At 37.1% G+C, this 13291-nt stretch overlaps 1 protein-coding gene across 19 annotated transcripts in view; it reads left to right on the top strand.

Moving 5' to 3' along the window:
- The window catches only part of ABI3BP (ABI family member 3 binding protein), a 162935-nt gene that overhangs the window by 108436 nt on the left and 41208 nt on the right, over positions 1–13291 (top strand). For 14 of the 19 annotated variants that reach the window (XM_082073943.1, XM_082073940.1, XM_082073934.1 and 11 more), the window contains 12 exons: positions 101–175; positions 1737–1784; positions 2593–2667; positions 3365–3439; positions 4093–4140; positions 4686–4760; positions 5444–5518; positions 8920–8994; positions 9674–9748; positions 10220–10294; positions 11870–11944; positions 12425–12499. In XM_082073943.1, coding sequence (XP_081930069.1) covers positions 101–175; positions 1737–1784; positions 2593–2667; positions 3365–3439; positions 4093–4140; positions 4686–4760; positions 5444–5518; positions 8920–8994; positions 9674–9748; positions 10220–10294; positions 11870–11944; positions 12425–12499 — 846 coding nt within the window. The remainder of the gene's footprint in view (positions 1–100; positions 176–1736; positions 1785–2592; positions 2668–3364; positions 3440–4092; positions 4141–4685; positions 4761–5443; positions 5519–8919; positions 8995–9673; positions 9749–10219; positions 10295–11869; positions 11945–12424; positions 12500–13291) is intronic. The other 5 variants (XM_082073939.1, XM_082073936.1, XM_082073945.1 and 2 more) reach the window with 3 other exon arrangements.

The following is a 13291-nucleotide window of genomic DNA, read 5'->3' as shown; positions in this document are numbered from 1 at the left end:
TTTCCAGAGGGTCCCAAAGTTCATTTTTAATATTATGCCATCTGTAGGTCTCAGTTCTTGAAATATTTTAATAGTTGCATTTTTTTTTTTTTTATTTCAGTTCCAAAGGAAATACAGCGTGTTCCTTCCAAGCCTAGAACACCACCGATTTCAGAGGTGCCACAAACCAAACCTGGTAAGTACATCGTTTCTTTATCTTATCATACTGATACCTGTGTCTTACAAATTCTACTGTGATCAGTGGAGCTTCAAGTTTATATGTACCCCTTGGACATATGTGTTTGAGCATTCCTTGAGGGATAAGATCCAGTATCACATGTCATGACATGTGGAATTTATAAGCAACCTGGTAAGTTTGAAATTATTTTTACATTTGAAGTCAGTGAAACAGTGGGCACTTTCTGTGCAGTTCTCGGTGAAAATAGGTCTTTTCTTTGTGAATTCGCATGGGTTTTGGGAAAGCAAAGGTGGAAAGGAGGAGTGTCATTGTAATGAGGAAGGGGTTTTTTCTGTATTTCTCAAATTGAATACTGGGTTTTTTTTTCTTTCCCAGACACAATCATTCATTTGTGCTTTTCAGTTCACTTTTTCATAGCCCTTACATTGTTCAGAGATTCAAGAGTGTGTGATACTTTCTATAATGTTGTTTACACATCTTGGAATAGAGCAATATATAACCCTGGGCTAATTAAGGGTGGAGGAAGAAAGTTAACTCAGATTAGTAGTTTCATGAGGTGCTGCAGTGGGTTGACCCTTGGCCAGCAACTAAGCACTCACTAGCCACTTGCTCGCCACACCCCAGAGTTTGGGGGAGAGAATCACAAGAGCAAAAGAGGAAAAAAAAAGATCATAGTTCAAGATAAATATAGGTTCACAAGTGAAGGATAAAAAGAGTGAAAAACCCCCAAGTGATACAAAGGCAACCACTTACCATAGACCAATGCCAGTCTAGGAGCAATGGGTCCTTTGGAAAGACTACCCCCAGTTTTGTTGCTAAGCATGACATTATATGAGGTGGAATATCCCTTTGGTCAATTTGGTTCACCTGTTCCAGCTGTGTCCCCTCCTTGCATCTTGCCCACCCCCAGCCTGCATGCTTGCAGACAAAGTGAAAAGCAAAGAAGTCCTTGATGCTGTAACAAGAACTATTCAGCAGTAGCTAAATCATGGGTGTGTTATCAATACTGCCTTGGTCACGAGTCTAAGACAGGCTACCACAGGGTGTGCTATGAAGAAAATAAACTCCATCTCAGCCAAACCCAGTACTGGGTATCCAAGGTATATGCAGAATTAGATGGTGCTGCTGGAGAAATTGGCAGAAAGATGGCAACTAGGATTCCTTTTTCCCCCAATAAGTCTGCATCTGTTGTTTGAATCAAAACCTTGAACTGAGTCAGGAAAGTGTATGACAGTGAAAAACCACCCACAATTTCTTTGTGGCTTATTACAAAAGCTTCAGATTTATATTTGGCCTCTGTTCTATATTGGAGCTATTGCCTTGAACTGGGAGCAATTCTGAGTGGCATAATACTCTGACATGTATTGAGTTTCACGGAGGAGTGACGATCTGTCATTGGCTGTAGCAGGGATGGTATGGTCACTGTGGAAGTACTGATTGTAATGTTTTGATTGTTCTTAGTAATACTTCTTTTGGGTCTTTTTGGCTTTGTTTGTTTGTTTTTAATTTTTTGTTTAGTTGGTTTTGTTTGTTTTTTGTTTTTATCACACTAATGTAGTTCTGGAACCAATTACATTTGGAACTGAGAAACCAAAGTCAACAGCGGGTAATGATATTTTCTTACTTGAATAGTCATGTTGCCTTTCCTCTTCAACACAAATCATTAAGTGTAGACCTGCAAAAATTTGTCACCTTTCTTTGTATGTGCCTTAAGAATTTAACATCTCTTTTCTTATTTTCTACAAAACAATTGAGGAGGATCCTTGTGCCTTTTAAGTTGTTATACACATAACATAGGGCAATTTCCTTCAATATTTAATGATAAGAGGCAGAGGGCAGATCTGAACAGGATCCTAACTTCCGTGTTCTCAGTCATACTGTAGAGGTGGCACCATTATAGTTAGTTTGAGTGAGCAGAGTTGAGTGCTATGAGTTTTATTTCTCTGCTTCCCTTCCCCTCCTGTTTTACTAAATGAAATTCAGTCCTTCATAGAGGTCTGAACAATAATTCTGTTGCACTCAACCTCAATTCCACTGTCAGAACTGAACCACTTAATTGATCTTTAAGTTACATGATTCCTTGAGACAAATAGATTATTTGACTAAGAAATTTTTATTTAAAGCTGATATTGTGAATCATTCCAGTACAACCTCCATTACAAAGCAGTGGTGCCTTTGTATTTGAAGTTACTTAGTTCTCTTCTTTGTTTATTTTTTTAAGTCTTCTTAAATAGAACCAATAATTCTGTGACAATGCTTAGTTGATTATTTTGATGCTGAAAAACCTTCTCTTTTGCATCACTTTCATAGAATATCCTTGTTTCAAATCTTTGCTCTGTTTTTGTTGACTGTTAAGGGTGGACACTTATACCTTGGAAGTTTTATTATGGTATAACCCAATTTCTTTCTTATAGCTCCTAAAGATACACATCTTGTGCCTTCTAAACCTAAAACATCACCCAGTCCACGTGTTCCTCCAACTAGAGCAAGTAAGCTTATCAACATTTTTCCTTTTAGTGCATGAAAGTTTTATCTGATTGAAAATAGTCAAAATTTATGAGTTATCTGAAGGTACACAAATACTTATTGAATAGGCTGTATTTTACTCTTATAATCAAGTTTTGCTATATAACTATCCTGGAACAAGATAGATATTTATATAAGTTAATAACTTTGTGTTTGTATGTGTATTTTCTAGTTACTCATCTACCAGTGTAAAATTACAGTACTCTCCTGTTCCAAAAACTTTGGAGATAGTTCTATCTATTTAAAATTAGTGGTAAATTTCTACCTCTCCTCTGCTTAGACTGCTTTGCTAGAGATTTTGTTTTAGTGCAAAGCTGATTTGAATAAGAAGCAGATTTTTTGAATATGAAACACTTGAGAAGCACAACTAGGGGAACTGTTAGAACTACAGCAGTTTACTTTATGGAAAGCTCTGTTTGATAGAGCTGAGAGGAGTAGAGAGTTAATCCAGCACCGCACTGTAGCAGTCACTTTGTCTTTAGTCTCTGCATTAACATAATACTGATTGCATTGACAGGAGATCTCTGTGGTTGTTTTCAAATGGAAGAAATACTTCCTAAAAAAATTATTTGCAGAAAATTAATCTCCTATCAGGAAAATCATAACATGTTGAATCACCATCCTCAATAATATGTTTAAAAATTTGCTCATCTTCAAAAGGTCCAAAAGAAAGTCAACGAGTTCCTTCCAGGCCCAGAGCATCACCAAGTCCAGATGTACCACACACAAAACCTGGTAAATACATTTTTGGTTTGTTGTGCTAGAATATTCAGGGTTTCTTTTGGGTTGTCTTTTCTCAGTGAGTCAAGTGTTGATTAACATCTCCTCGTATTACAAACAAATAGATTCTCCAATTATCATTAATTATGTGTTTAAAGGAAGACAGAGCTGTTCTTTATTTTCAATGTCTGAGTTTTAATGAATTGTATATGCTTTTCAGCCACATGACAGCTGTCACTGATTAATAATCTACATAGCAGGGTAGATAACATACAAACATTCAATAATGTTCTTGGAAGAAATTGCATCTCTTCTGTGCCTATCAAAAGATGCTTAGAAGAAGACATATTTGAGGGGGTTCATGTATGAATCTAAATATCTGTAACTGAAACCACTCAAATGTTTTTATGCCCTGGTAATGGAATTTGATCCTTAAAAATATACTTAATAGGGACTTACATACTAGTGAACTGCCAAACTTCTGTAATTCCTGATGGTTCTGAAAACATCAGTTGAACCGTCCTTTTGGGTGAGTGTGTATTCACTAATTAAAAAAAAAAAAAGTATTTGTTCCAATTTGAAAATAAATCAGTCATGCAAAAGGGAGTATTTTTACCCTTTTGCATATACTTATTGCTAATTCTGTGTACATGCTTGTTTTTATGAAGTTTTGGCAACTGCTACATTTACAAGTGAACAGCCAAAGACAGCAACAGGTAAAGATGTTACCTTGCACTGGTCATTTTTGGTTTTTTGCTGCTGCTCCTTAGACCAAAGATTATATCTCATTAGTCTGTTTTTCACTTATCACCTGTTTGTGGTTTTAATTTATTTTCTTTTCCTCTCATTGAACTTAATTCTACTCTGTTTCAGGTACTGAAAGATTCATACCTGTTTTGTTGTCTTCACAGAGAATTTCTTGCACCCTCATACCCTTTGTCATTCCTTTGACACTTATAGGAGACAAGCATGCCATGGGTATTGCAGATATGAACTCTGAAATACAGATGGAAAAATGCCCACTATAGTTGTCTGTGTTCTTTCAGTTTTAGTTATTTGACTCCAGATTTTGCTTACTTCATCAATTTTCCACCCGTGTTTTCATTCATGATTTTGTTTTCTCTTCAAATTCCTCTATGTATCTGATACTCGATTTTTCAGTCTCTCATGTAAGGATCTTGTTTTTCTTTGCAAGCATGAGGCATGCAATAAACCTAATTTCTGAAGAGTATAAACCCTTAAAAAAGGTCTTTTCTTTCAGCTCCTAAAGAACCACAATACGCTCCCTTTAGACCTAAAGCACCTCCCATCCCAGATGCTCCACACAGAAAACCTGGTAAATTATCTGGTCTTTTGTCAAGTTGCAGTTGATAATTGAGCAACTGCTTTCAGGGCCGGCAGTGGGGGGAGTTGTTAAGAGTACATTTGCTGTTACCTTGGTATCATTCTAACTTAAGAAACCTCTGCAATGCTGCAGTTAAGTTGTACCACTGAAACTACAACAGTTCCAGATTTTTTTTTTTTTAATATTATAAAGATATTACCAGAAGAAGAAATAATAGTTATCTGTATGTTTAAATCAATGACAAGTTATTCACAGCTTATATCTCAGCAACACGCTTCAGTTGTTTGCATCGTGTTTTTGAAGCTCTTATGAGAGAAGACTCTTCAAGCAGTTGCAGTGCTTTTCCTTTGTTATCCATGTTTTCATCCAGATTAGACTGAGAAATCACTTCAGTTGTATTTCAGTGAGGAGACTCCTTATGAGAAATCTGACTGACCTGCATAAGACAATCAGTGGTTTCACTGAAGGGTTGTTATTGTTATTTTTTCAGTATCTAGATATTAAAAACAGAAAGAATGAACTCTTTGTAACCATAAATATCTGAGGGTAAATGGCCACTGCTGTTTTGAAATATCCCTTTCCTGGTGGATATAGTATAGTGCTGAAGGGTTTTTTTGAGGGGGTGGGAGGGAAATGGAGAATCTCTTAATTATTCTGAGCATTTTTTCCAACAGAAATAATTCCAACCTTCCATGAACCAGAAACTACTATGATTCCTCATATTCCTGAAAGAACAAAGGCAACATTGGGTAATCATGTGTATTTCATAAATAATTAACCTATTTTTCATTCTTGTTAGTGAATATACTCTTAGAGAGAGCTCATTATATGATATTAAAAATGAATAATGAACTTTTGCTCTTCTTACAGATACTTGCTTGCCCTTTGGTCTTGATAAGGATAATAATACATGAGCTCATTTACTTTTGAAGTTTCTTTTCCTTGTTTTCTAGCCTTTTCAGTCAGGATTATGTAATTCATTCAGAGGTTATATATTCTCCAGTAAAAGGAAACTTTCTTTAAAGAGGAGGTAGTAATTCCTGTAATTTGTGCAACTGAAGTATGGACACTGTCATCCTAAAATACTTTTCTTCTTCTCTTCTCTTCTCTTCTCTTCTCTTCTCTTCTCTTCTCTTCTCTTCTCTTCTCTTCTCTTCTCTTCTCTTCTCTTCTCTTCTCATTGTATAATTTTACAGAAGAAAATTGCAAGAAAACTATAAGCTGTCAACTATTGCATAACATATTTGAAAACAGACCAGTTATGTCACCCTCTAAATTAAATAGTAGTTCTGAATGCTATTTTCTCTGCTAACTTCTACTCATCCATGTTGGGAAAACTTGCTTAAATATATGAAACATCAATTGAGAGATCTTTCCTCTTAACTTGAATGTCAGATGAGGACCAAAGAAGGTTCAATGAATTCAAGTAGTATTGGGCAGCAGGAGTATTGCTTGAGCAATCTTTGTTAATAATCAGGTCTCTGTCCCCAGTTTCAGAGACAGACATAGACCATGATTTTCTGAGAATGAAATGGTATCACAGTAGGTTTGGGATTGGAAGGGACCTCAGAAGATCATCTAGTCCAATCCCCCTGCCAGAGCAGGAACGCCTAGATGAGGTCACACAGGAACATGTCCAGGTGGATTTTGAATGTCTCCAGAGAAGGAGACTCCACAACCCCCCTAGGCAGCCTGTTCCAGTGCTCCGTCACCCTCACTGAGAAGTTGTTTCTTCTCAAATTTAAGTGGAACCTCTTGTGTTCCAGCTTGATCCCATTACCCCTTGTCCTATCATTGTTTGCCACCAAGAAGAACCTGGCTCCATCCTCATGGCACTCACCTTTTATATACTTATAGACATTAATAAGGTCCCCCCTTAGTCTCCTCTTCTTCAAACTAAAGAGACCCAGCTCCCTCAGCCTTTCTTCATAAGGGAGATGCTCCACTCCCTTAATCATCTTCGTTGCCCTACACTGGACTCCCTCCAGCAGTTCCCTGTCCTTCTTGAACTGAGGGGCCCAGAGCTGGACACAATACTCCAGATGGGGTCTCACTAGGGCAGAGTAGAGGGGAAGGAGAACCTCTCTCGATATACTAACCACCACCCTTCTAATACACCCCAGGATGCCATTGGCCTTCCTGGCCACAAGGGCACAGTGCTGGCTCATGGTCATCCTGCTGTCCACCAGGACCCGCAGGTCCCTTTCCCTTTCACTGCTTTCTAATAGGTCATTCCCCAGCCTATACTGGAACCTGGGGTTGTTCCTGCCCAGATGCAGGACTCTACACTTGCCCTTGTTAAATTTCATTAGGTTATTCCCCGCCCAACTCTCCAGCCTGTCCAGATCCCACTGGATGGCAGCACAGCCTTCCGGCATGTCAGCCATTCCTCCCAGCTTAGTGTCATCAGCAAACTTGCTGATAGTACACTCAATTCCCTCATCTAAATCATTAATGAATATATTGAATAATATTGGCCCCAGTACTGACCCCTGAGGCACTCCACTAGATCCTGGCCGCCAACTAGACTCTGCTCCATTGACTACCACTCTCTGGCTTCTCTCCTTAAGCCAGTTTGCAACCCACCTCACTACTCTATCGTCCAGACCGCACCTCCTCAACTTAGCCACTAGGATGCTATGGGAGACTGTGTCAAACGCTTTCCTGAAGTCAAGGTAGACCACATCCACCGCTCTGCCATCATCCATCCACCTTGTTACATTCTCATAAAAGGCTATGAGGTTGGTCAAGCATGACCTACCCTTGGTAAAGCCATGCTGACTGCCCCTAATAACCCCCTTATCCCTGATATGCCTTGAGATGGCACCAAGGACAAGCCGTTCCATTACTTTCCCAGGGACGGAGGTGAGGCTGACCGGTCTATAATTACCCGGGTCCTCCTTCTTGCCCTTTTTGAAGACTGGAGTGACATTTGCTTTCCTCCAATCCTCGGGCACCTCTCCTGTTTCCCAAGACTTGGCGAAGATGATGGAGAGCAGTCTAGCAATGACTTCAGCCAGCTCCCTCAGCACCCGCGGGTGCATCCCATCTGGACCCATGGATTTTTGGATGTCCAGACTACTTAATTGCTCCCTAACCCAGTCCTCATTGACTAAAGCAAACTCCTCCATTGACCTGGCTTCATCCGGGGTCTCAGTGGTACAGGGCTCCCCAGGACAGCCTCCGGCAGAGTAGACAGAGACAAAGACGGCATTCAGTAATTCTGCCTTCTCTGTATCTTCTGTCACCAGGGCACCCACCCCATTCATCAGTGGGCCTACATTGCCTCTGGTGTTAGTTTTATCTGCTATGTATTTGAAAAAGCTCTTTTTGCTGTCCTTGACCCCTTTCATTAATTATCAATAGCCATTTCATAATATTCAAACTATGATTATTTTTTTAATGGGAAATGAAATATATTTTTAATCATGTTTCTATCTTAATACATATTCCCTGTATGCATTGATACTTAGGTTAGTATTCATTTGATATATCTTTATATAGGTTTATGAAGTTTGTGTGAGCTGTCATACACATCAGAGCTACCTGATGCAATATTCATATGTAGAAAATGGTTCTTCAGAACAAGGGGGTGAAGAATGCACAGGCTAAGGCTGATATTTTGAGGACCTCTCACACTGGTGTGGATCAAAGACTAGGAAGTGCTAAGATAACCTTTTCCAGTATCTGATTTCTACATGTCAAGAAATTTTAACTGAATAATATGAAGATAATAAGATTGAATACTTCCCACATAAGAACAAAGAAGTTAATTTATAAATCAAGTGTGATACAAAGGGTTCACTGAAAAACAGATCCTGTCCTCAGATACTCACGTATGGCAGATGTGGAAGATGCAGGCTACTACTGTCTATTTTTGTCCCATTACTTTACTGTATGCTGTTCATGACCATATTCTTCAGTGCTTCATCCAAAGCTATAAATTTGCATATGGTTTTGAGGAAGTCTGTGTCAGCAGCCATTTAATTTATTTTCCTTTCTTTGCAGGAATTATGACTGATTGATTTTCAGCTCTACACTTACATAATTTGCCTTATTACAGATCAGATCATACTTATGTTCGTTGTGTACGATGAAAGCAGTCTGTTTATTCAAATATTTTTCCAAGTGCTGTTTGTTTTTATTTCAGCTCCAACTGAAAAACAGTTTGTTCACACCAAACCAAAAACAACTGAAAAATCAAGAGTGCCGCACACCAAACCTGGTAATGGAGTCATTCTTTTAATTTTGTGTCTTGTGTTTAATCATTCTTTCTCTTAGCCTCGGGTTTTAAGAGACGAAGAAGCTATCATTCTGTGCTTTTTAATAGAATTATTCATAGCTGGCTTTGTGCTGAAACAAATGCATTGCACTCAAGTCAGTCAATTCAACACATGTCAAGACTACACTGAAAATAAGAGTAGGATTTGTAGTATAACATCAAAAATGTTTTTCCACCTTTCTCTTACATATAGAAAATGGTGACTAAAATGTAGTTATGTGGGTGTTGAAAAATTTATTTGTGCAGATAGGCCGAGTTCTCTCTGATTACTTCCTGGTAATCAGAGATGCTTCTCTGTGAGCACTTTTTTTGTAGTTTTATCCATAAAAAGCAAGAGAACTCCTTTGCAATGTGCTTGTATAGTTAGCAACTGACTTGGTGTGCTATACTGAAACAAAAGTAATCTTAAAAATAGAGGGGGCTGTGTCTCTTCCCCTTCTTGTTATATAAGGAATGCATAGGAGAAGTTAATAGATATTGATATCTGTCAGCAGTTGATTTTTAACATATTTTGCTACTCTTTAGTTTAAAGCAATTTGGAAGTTTTAGAAATAGTGCAAATGCTACTTTGCTTCTATTACAGTTTAATATTCTAAGATTCTTCACATTTTCTCCTTAACAGCAGTACATCAGACAACTCCACTACCAATTATTACAAAGTCTTCTACTACTACTCAGCGTTCAAGGGCAACAATGGGTAAATAAATTTCCTTGAAGTTAAGATGCAGGTATTTTTAATTTTTCAATGGAGAAATTTCTAGAGAACATGCTCTGCCGTGGTATTTTGTGTAACATCGTTCCACTATCCTTCATTCTGCTTAGACACATGCATGTTTCTTAACACAGATGAGTCTCAGTTCTATCCTAGATGTAAAGCAGAAATAGCCTACAGCTCATGTCTGGTCAGAAGCCTGTTTGTCAGATCTCCAATCAAATTCAGTGGTCTAACTTTTCTTTTAGAGCAATAATTTTAGCCATTAATTCAACTTATTCTACAGCACAGTGCTAGAACTGTGGTTTTGAAAGCAATTTTATTTCAGGTTCCAGGAAGCCACGGAATTGTTATTGTCTTTTTTTCAGGCATTTGAGGCATTTTCTGTGGGCTAAACATGGCACTGGATCATGACTCCAGAAGAATACAATTAGAATCTTTTTCCTTTTCTTTCAGCTCCAAAAGAAACACTGCTCATTCCTTCCAAACCCAAAACATCTGTCATGCCAGAAGTACCACAGACGAAACCTGGTAATTTAAAGTTTGTAACTTTAGAAGAACTTTAAAAGTGTTGCTGTGATACTGCCTTAGTTACCCTTTCTGCTGTCATTCAGTAGTACAGTCATGTGACAGGCATGTAGACAGAAATTAGCATCATTTTTCAGTTCAGAGTATGTTAATAAATTATATCAAAGAAAATGCCCAAGAATTGCATTGATTGGGTTTTTTAAGATTTGTTTGTTGAGTTGGTAGGTAGTAGCCATTAAAAATGTGAGGAATTCTACTAATTTTAATAAAAATATACTCCTGTAGCCAACTACAATAAGTTCTTTTTTTTGGAGGGATTTTATTGCCTTATATTTATTTGCTTCAATTTCTCAAGTACTTTTGAAACTCAGGTTACCGAATCTCAGTCCAAGATAGATGCTAAGAGTATAAGTACTTTCTTCATATCAGTGTTTTTTCTGCAATAACTACAGTAGATTTAGGGATTCATAGTTATAATGAAAGATGATGATACCTCAGCTTTGCCTTGGGTGTAAAATATTTCCATAAAAATTAAAAGAATTGTTAATGGAGGAGTGACAACATGATTATAAGAAAAAAGTCATTCCTAATCTTTCTTACTCTCAGATCTACCCTCAAAACTGATAGTGTTTTAGGCAAATAAGTTTAATGAATGGGTTTATCATTCCCCCCTTTTTTCCCCTTAGATTTCTAGCCCTTTTTATACAGCCATAAAAATGTAAGCAGGCATCCTATTCATTCAAGAACTGTACATACATATTGCTATGAAAACCAAACTGAATAGTCCAGAAAAAAGATGTATTTTCTAAAGGCCTTGTTTTGAAAAGCTTTCTGTTAAGTAACCAAGTTACATTCTAAGTCTCAGTTGAGTAGGAACTATGTCCAATCATGTCATAGTTAATAAGTGCCATGTTTTGCTACCACTAAAAAGTTAATTTTAGGTGAAGAATTTTAGAAAACAAAATCTATAGGTTTATCACTTTCCTTTTATATTTTAAATCATTATAATGATACATATGCAAAACAAACTACTGCTAGGAAAGCTGCTAACAAGAAATAGCAGTATTTAGCTCACTGCCCTTTATGCCCCTAAGTAGGTTACTTTCAAGCCTCCATATTTTAACCTTGTTTCTGAAAGACAAAGAGACATGTAGTGGGTGCCTCTACCTGTCAGGCTCTCTTTTTCACCCTATAAGTTAGATATCTTTCACTATATTTAATCAAATTTAAGTGAGGGAAGAATGTCTGAAAGATAAATACGTTACTACAGGCATTTAGAAGTTTTTTAGGGAAGTGCAAATTAATATACGCAGTGTGAGAAAGACCAAAGACTGTCAGAATTCCACCTTCAGGGCATTTGTTCTGAAGTTGGTGGGGGCCTGGCAGAATAGTTGCACCGTATGGCTGTCAGCATGAAAATACATCCAGACTAATCAGAACACATGTCTGTCTCATGTCTGCTAAAATTATCTTAGCAGATGTGTAGATAGGTTTTTAGGAAACAAAGGTCACATATCCTTAATGAAATCCAGCTTCTTTAATTTTACCTCTCACAGAAAAATGTTTTATTTCTTGTAGCTCCAAGGGCAACACACCTGGGATCAATTAACCTTATAACTGTTCATGTTGTTGATGGGTCCAAAGTGACTTTGGGTAATGAGAATATTATGTCAGTTTATTTTTCATAAAACTTTACTTTCTCTGCTTCAGCAATATGGCTTAACTTACACTTTAAACAACAGAAATACCTTAATATATCTGTATGTAGTGTTCATTTTTTAGTCACATTCCAGTGCATGTACAAAATTTTGCTGGTTTGGATTTTCTAGCCATTTTTTCTTTCATGTAATTCTTTCTAGAAATGAGTACTTCATGTACAAGGCTGAGGAGCTGTATAAAAAGGCATTACCTGGTCATCTTATTTTGTCTGACTTACTAAAGATATATATCTTCTCAGTCTGGAGAAGTCTTTTATCTGTATAAAAGCATGATTTTCAGCCACCTTTCTAGCACTGACTCTTTTTGTTTATGGTCTGCACAAAGACAATTTGAATTTCCCTTCCACCTGTGGTGTCTTATGTTTAAAGAGAAATCATTTGCATTTGATTTAATAAGCAATATCTCCATTTTCAGTTCCCAATGAAACATACCAGATTTCACCCAAGCCCAAAACTGCTCTAGCAACTGAAATTCCACGGTTCCATACAGGTGATTTTTAGGATTTTCTTAAATTGTTTTGTTGACAGTCTGTAGCGATTCTGTGTGATTCTGTGATCTTAAGTAAAATCAGTACAGTTTAAGATTTAATGGTCTGTTCTATATTAACTTTAAAACTGCTTCAAATATATAACATGAATTTTTTTTTCTCCTTACCAAATATTTTTTGTTCCTTGCTCTAAAAATCAAGTTTTAATCGGTACTGCCTCAAAGATGATACGAAGCTTTTAAATAGTATTAGTGCTGAGTTCAATCCTCAGCTGTGTATTGTTACAAACATTATCAATCGAGGTTGGTAATTTGGTACAAGATGACAGTGACTGCTTATGCTTTCAGTTTTCAGTGTGATTCACACAGATTCTGTAATAACCAAAATATCAAAATTATTTGGCAAGTGAAAGACAACAATAAGAAAAGTTTGAAGGCTTTTGATTTTAACCTTGATGATGATGCCATTCTTAAGCAGCCCTACACAGTGTTTACATTGAATGCTTCCAGTTATTTTCTCAGTGATATATTAATTTTTCATGGTTTTGTCTGACTACTTGATTTGGGATGGGTTCAGTCTGGTGTTTTATTTTGAGGTTTTTTGTTTGTTTTCTGCAGAACCTAATTAAATGTCTTAAGGCCATGGATACCTTGCAGAGCTAACCCTGTATCTATATACAGTTGGGTAACTGGCTGTAAATATTCTATATTTTTTCCTAAACCTAAACATGAATGTAACGGGTCAGACTGCATGACCATTAAAGAAACTAGCATTTTCAGCGTGTATTTTGGATT

This window comes from Streptopelia decaocto (assembly GCF_964273445.1).
Source record: "Streptopelia decaocto genome assembly, chromosome: 1".
Classification (NCBI taxonomy): Eukaryota; Metazoa; Chordata; class Aves; order Columbiformes; family Columbidae; genus Streptopelia; species Streptopelia decaocto.
This window is presented reverse-complemented; position numbering and strand designations above follow the sequence as displayed.